General features: G+C 29.2%; 1 protein-coding gene across 1 annotated transcript; it reads right to left on the reverse strand.

Annotated features, from left to right (window-relative positions):
• Window positions 1-423: 423 nt before the first annotated feature.
• Window positions 424-4,117, reverse strand: LOC149156540 (LOB domain-containing protein 1-like). The gene is made up of 3 exons (XM_089446157.1): window positions 4,051-4,117; window positions 3,684-3,869; window positions 424-877 (listed from the first exon to the last, which is right to left on the reverse strand). The coding sequence occupies exons 2-3, from the start codon at window positions 3,846-3,848 to the stop codon at window positions 560-562; spliced, it is 483 nt and encodes a 160-aa protein (XP_089302283.1). The 5' UTR covers window positions 3,849-3,869; window positions 4,051-4,117; the 3' UTR covers window positions 424-559.
• Between the last annotated feature and the right edge of the window lie 2,104 nt (window positions 4,118-6,221).

The raw sequence follows: 6,221 nt of genomic DNA on the forward strand, positions 1-6,221 counted from the left end.
TATGTGTTTTTGTAACCAAAGCTACCAAGCCTAAAAAAAACATATTATTCAAAACATAAAAAAAAAATAATATATGCCTGTTTATATCTCTTAGAGCTCATAGAAAAGGCCAATCAGCAAGGCAATCCAAAGCAACAACCACTCTTATATAGAAAAAACCTGAATTACAAGTAATTTCAATAATTTTTTCAACATATAAATATATTTAAAATATATTGGCGAATTATTTTCGAATTGGAAATTTTTGAATCTGTACTTGTTCAAATCAGAATACAATAATTTTTTTACCCAATATAAAAAAGACAACGCACCGCGAATCAAGCCAACCTAATTCAACCATTTCATAGATTTGAAACCATGGGAGAAGTCATAAAGTTGGATCGAATCACAGCGTCAACAATCTCAGGGGTGGAGAGGCAATCATATTATTGCAATCGAAGACCATCTGCGTTTCTATACATAGATGACGAGCGCGTGGAAAGAAGATGGAGGGGGAAACAATAAAAGAGTTTCCCCTTATTCACATACAGCTTACTCCATTGAAGGAACGACAAATCGTTCAGAATTGCTCCCATAACTGGAGAGGATCCACAGAGTCTAAAACATGTGGGTTCATATTAGTATGTTCATTTTCTTCCAATGAAGCGCTGTAAAAGCTGGCATCATATCCTGTAACGAGGGTTACGAGATTAGCATGTTGCATACTAACATGAGCGAACGCTGCTTCTCTGGAAGCCAATTGCGATTCCAGCTCTGCTATTCTTTTGTTGAGATCATTGACTACTCCTAGACAGCCGAGGACGGGATTTTTCATTCTTTCGCTCGCTTCGTACACCATGCTGATTACTGCATCACCTCTCTGCTCTGCCGGTAGACCCTGTAACACAGTAGCAGATTACCAAACCATCAGACCAGCACACATAGTTTTAACTAATCTAGAAGATGAAATATTATCAAACCATCAGACCATCACTCATAGTTTTAACTAATCTAGAGGATGAATGATCATTACTATCATATGTCTAGTCTGATATTTCTCACAACGAATATTTATCTGGCTTTCTCAGAATACTTCTGAGGTACGGAAGGAAATTGAATCTTTTGTAACCTTGCTCTACTTATCGAAAAGATGCCTTGGTTATACTGAATTTTCACATAACACTTGGATTTTAACATCTCAACAATTCAATGCATTATAATTATAATTATATATATAGAATGCATCAAAAGAATTGATTGAGCTGACAGGCACTTTTACATCATAGTATTATGTGGAAGATGAAGATATATATATGAAATTTAAAAAAAAAGTTTGAAATAATATGAAGCGGAGTAAAGTGCAACATGGATTTCTATTTCTATATTATATGTGATATTAAGTTTGACTCAACAAGTAATTTAAATTCGAATGCCCTGAGCTATAATTTAGTTAAGAAAGAAAATAACTCATTTTGAATTTTCGTTAATTAAGATTGATTGAGTTTAGATATTGGTGGATTTTTATTTCTATATTATATATTATGTTTGACACAACCAGTAGTTTAAATTCGAATGCCTTGAGTTATAATTTAGTTAAGAAAGAAAATAACTCATTTTGAATTTTCGTTAATCGAAGATTGATTGAGTTTATATATTGGTTTTGTTGGCTTGTTAGGGTTTTGAAATGTTTATTATGTATAAGAAATTTTTATTAAAGTATTAATTATTAATTATTTGTAAATGTGACAGGTTAAAAAAATATTAATTATAATATTTTTGGAAAAATAATAAAATAATAATTATATAATAAAAATAATTTAAAATATATATTTTTTCTAATAATTATATAATAAAAATATTTAAAATAAAATAAGAAATAAAAAAAAATAAAAAAATCTAAGAAATTCAATAACTTAAGTAATAATAAACCATTTATATCTTATAATAATAATGTAATAAATGCTATATAATTTGAAATATATACTATTAATTTTAAAATCATTTAAATCATTAAATACTATATAGATTGAAATATGTATTATTGGATTTAAATATATTTAGATCCAATAATATATATTCCAAATTAGAATATATTTATTATACTATTAAGATATGTATAATATTTTCCATAATTTATTGCTTTATAGTTTTTAGAATTTGAAAAAAGTTATAACTCATTAATTATGAATAGAAGTGATTTTGTAAGCCATTAACTATTTGTAAGAGGGTATATGATAGATAACTATTACAATTACGATTTAGAAAATATAATAAAATATTAACTGTCTAGCAGAAGCTATAACCTAATCAAGATATCAAAAGTTGTGTAATGAATATTAATCTATTTTTCTACAAAATTCAACAAAATCTTAATCCATGGAAAACAATATACATATCCATACTAATGCACTAAATTTATATAGATTGAGATATACAATGTTGGATCTAAAAGTATTTAAATCAAACAATATTTAAATCTAAATTTATAAAGTACTTGTTGCACTCTTAAGAATGCATATTACTTTCCTTAATCTATTCAATTAATACTTGTTAGGGTTTTGAAAACTTAAAAAGAATTAGATATTGATACTAGACCTTCCACATAACTATAACTATTAGTACTAATTGTAACTGTTAAGAAGGTATTAATTACTTTGTTTCAAAAAAATAATTATATAGTAATTACATGAGTAATAATCCACCTAAAATATCTAAAGTTGTAATGAAAATTGATTTATTTTTATAGGAAATTAAAAAATCTCTAAATACATAATAAATAATATACATCCTAAAACAATATAATAAATGTTATATAGATTGGGATATATATTTTTTAATTTAAAACATTTAAATTTAATTATGTATGTCTCAAGGACATATTTTTCAAAAGAGAAATATGGTTTTTGAGACATTTATTTAACTACTATTATTAGAAAAACACAATAAAAAATTAACTATCCTTACAAATATTTTTATCTAAAATTTATATTTTGTCAAAATAAATATTTCATATCATTAAAAAAATTGATTTATTCTATTATATTATTCAATGAAAAATTAAACTCAATAGTTATTAAACAAAATAAGAAATCAATACTAAAATAAACAATTACACTATGTCTCTTAATAACTATGCCTCTATTAATATCAACAAGTTTAAGCAATTAAAATGAAATATACTATTAAATTCTCAGGAAAATAAAAGGCATTCTATCTTTATTTCAAAGTGTAATAAATTAAAAAGATTTAACTCAAATTAATTCTCATCCCAAAAACCTCACCCCTGATTAAAAAACCAGGAGAGAAAATTTGCATTCTGCTTTTATTTCAGAATATAATTGATTAAAATGATGAAACTCAAATCACTTCTTATCCCAAAACCTCATTTCTTGAAAATACCAACAAGTCAACTATACAGTTGACCTCACCCTTGATCCTAAAAAACCAGGGAGAAAAAATTTGCATTCTGCCTCTATTTCAGAATATAATTGATTAAAATGATGAAACTCACATCAATTCTTATCCCAAAACCTCACTTCTTGAAAATACCAACAAGTCCACTAGACAGTTGAGAGTTTAGAGATAAATTAAAATTGAGAGATTAAAATGGCGGTGCTAAGGCACTAAACTAAAATTAAAACGATTGAGAAAACCCTTCAATTAGATACTCATTTTATAAATAATGCACGTTAAATCAATTGAACCTGTAGTAACTTGATGACATGACCGTGGCCGAAGACTCTGCGTATCAGCAGAAACTTCTCGCGTTCGGCCTGTGGGAAATATGGGGCGAGAACACATTTGTCTCTACACTTCTTTCTCTGAAGCTTGCAAGCAGCGCAAGGAGATGATAACCCCTCTGTGTTCATTGGTGTCTGATTAACAGCTATCTGCAAAACAGTTAGGACTATGTACACTTGAAAGTAGCTTCAGGTAAGAAAACTATCTGCAAAACTATTCCAGACAAAAACACACAAATCTCTGAAACAAATTTCTCGTGACAGCAGCCTTCTAAACGTTGGTTTCTCACAGAAAATTGATGAGTACCTCTCCTAGGTCTTTTTTGTTTACCTTGGCGTTGCAGTTTTTCCTCAAAAGGAATCTTGAAACAAACGAGGAACGTAATTATGGGGGGATGGATGCAAAGCCCTGTAGCCTTGTCAGCGCAGTGGAGGGACAAGGTCGGAAAAAATGGACGTATTTATAGGCGAATTAGAGAGAGACCACGTGCAGTACGAAAAGGTTGGTGGTACAAATGCTGCGAAACAGTGGTGTGCCGCGCTGGTAAATGGGGAATATGAGTGAAACTCTCCCTGTGGGCTGTACAATTGAATCCACATGCACATGTTTGTATTGACCCAACCAATTTAAATTGTTTAAAAGGATCACCGCACACCATGGCATCCCACAGAAATGTAGGCGCGACTTGCGAACAACCTCGGAAATTGTTCGGAAATTTCCACCACCGTTATTTCTCTGCATCAGCCGTTCCGTGCCATAAATTGGAGGTGCGCGTTCACACACTGTCTGCAATCAGATACGCATATTAAATTCAACATTGTGCTCCATTGTTCGTGTTTGATTCCGTGTCACGCCTTCCTGTAAAATTTATAATCATTGTAGTCATTACAATGATGTCATTGCAGCCCTGTCGAATATACGAACTAATTTCGATCCAATGTGATGGGTCTGTTTTTCTTCACGCACATATATGGAGTTGTTTTTAGTGTGACTTTTTGGAGATTCTGGTGACAGAATTGGCGGAAAAAATTGAGGTTAAATTTTGATTTGTATTATTTAAAATGGTTTTTTAACTGTATATTTGGATTCAGCACCTGAAAAACCCCTGGCACGTTTTGATTGTGCAGAAATTAGCTATCAAACTTATGATTTCAATAAATTGTTGTGTGGATTTTGACCAAAAAACCCATCGGAAAAGCTTCCAAAAAAATCTCTTTCAAGACAACACCCACATAAATGACCTAAGTGCAGATCCATGTTAAAGTCAAGGTTCAAACCTAAATTGAAACATAACATTGTTATTTGTTTAAAGTAATTTAAATATTTAAAACATATGATTTTTTTTAATCTTATGTACAAAAAGGGATACCAAAAAAAAGAAAGAGAGAGAAAGGGTAAAGACAAAGGTTAACTAATTGGTGATTAAACGTGAATGAATTGCTATAAACCTTGAGGTAATTTTGACTAGACAACATTAATGAGCTTTGTCATTGCAGGGAATTTGTTTCTGGATTTTAAATTCTTTAAAAGTTATAAATTCCTTGAAATCTCATTTCAAAGAAAATACTATTATTAAACCAAAAAAACAACAAAACAAAGAACACTTTTTCTTATTTATTCTTAATTTTTTTTCAACATGTAAGTGTATTGACATGTTTTAAATTAAAAAAGGTTAAGAAATAACTTTACATTTTTTATATTTTATATTTTTTCTCTCCTTTACTTATCTATTATTTTGAGATATTATTTTTTTTTTACATATTAATTATTTTCTTCTAAAGAAATATGAAGTGAATAAAATTCAATGATATTCATATCAATGAAACCAACAATTTTTAATTGAGATATATTAATGAACCAATAATCCATAATTGTAAGGGTTATCATGGTTGCTAGAAACATGCTAAACAAGCTTTACCATTAATGTTGATTATTAATATAAATTCAAAAAGTCACCAACGGAAAATTAAAATGACGCGGTTTTACATTAATGACGGCCAGCAATAATTTTTAGTTTCCCTTTAGAATGGTCGGAAGTCGTTTTCGCGAGTTTGATTTCTGATCTTTGGCAGGGCTGTCCGACCAGAGAAATAAAGTAGGAGGTTCATGTGTCATTTTCTATTTGGAAATTATTATTATTAACTTTAATATTATGTGGTATATATTTCTCTTTTCACGTTTTCTTTTTCTTCTTTCTCTTTTTTTGGTGTCTTTTTCGGAAATTTTATACCAATTAGATTTTTTAAACATCACTTTATAATTTTTTCCTAAATATAGATTATGTTTTTCAATTTTTCCTGCGCTTAAACATGTTTACAAATATTCCCAAACACTAGACTTTCTTTTCAAATTGCTTTGGCAGACTTTTGAACGAAATTTTCCCAAATATATACTCGAGACTTTCTTTTCAATTTTCTTTGGTAGAGTTTTGAATGATTTTCCGAGAAAACATGTAACATTTTATCTACCCAAACTTTTATGTTTTCTTCTCCCACGAGGAA

This window comes from Pinus tabuliformis, chromosome 9, assembly GCF_031772625.1.
Source record: "Pinus tabuliformis cultivar Carrire ecotype Pingquan chromosome 9, CPIR1, whole genome shotgun sequence".
Taxonomy (NCBI): Eukaryota; Viridiplantae; Streptophyta; class Pinopsida; order Pinales; family Pinaceae; genus Pinus; species Pinus tabuliformis.

Coding starts and splice junctions, on each gene's coding strand:
- LOC149156540 (XM_089446157.1), bottom strand. CDS start 3,848: ATGAACACAGAGGGGTTATCATCTCCTTGCGCTGCTTGCAAGCTTCAG. Junction 878..3,683: donor ATGTCATCAAGTTACTACAG/GTTCAATTGATT, acceptor ACTGTGTTACAG/GGTCTACCGGCAGAGCAGAG.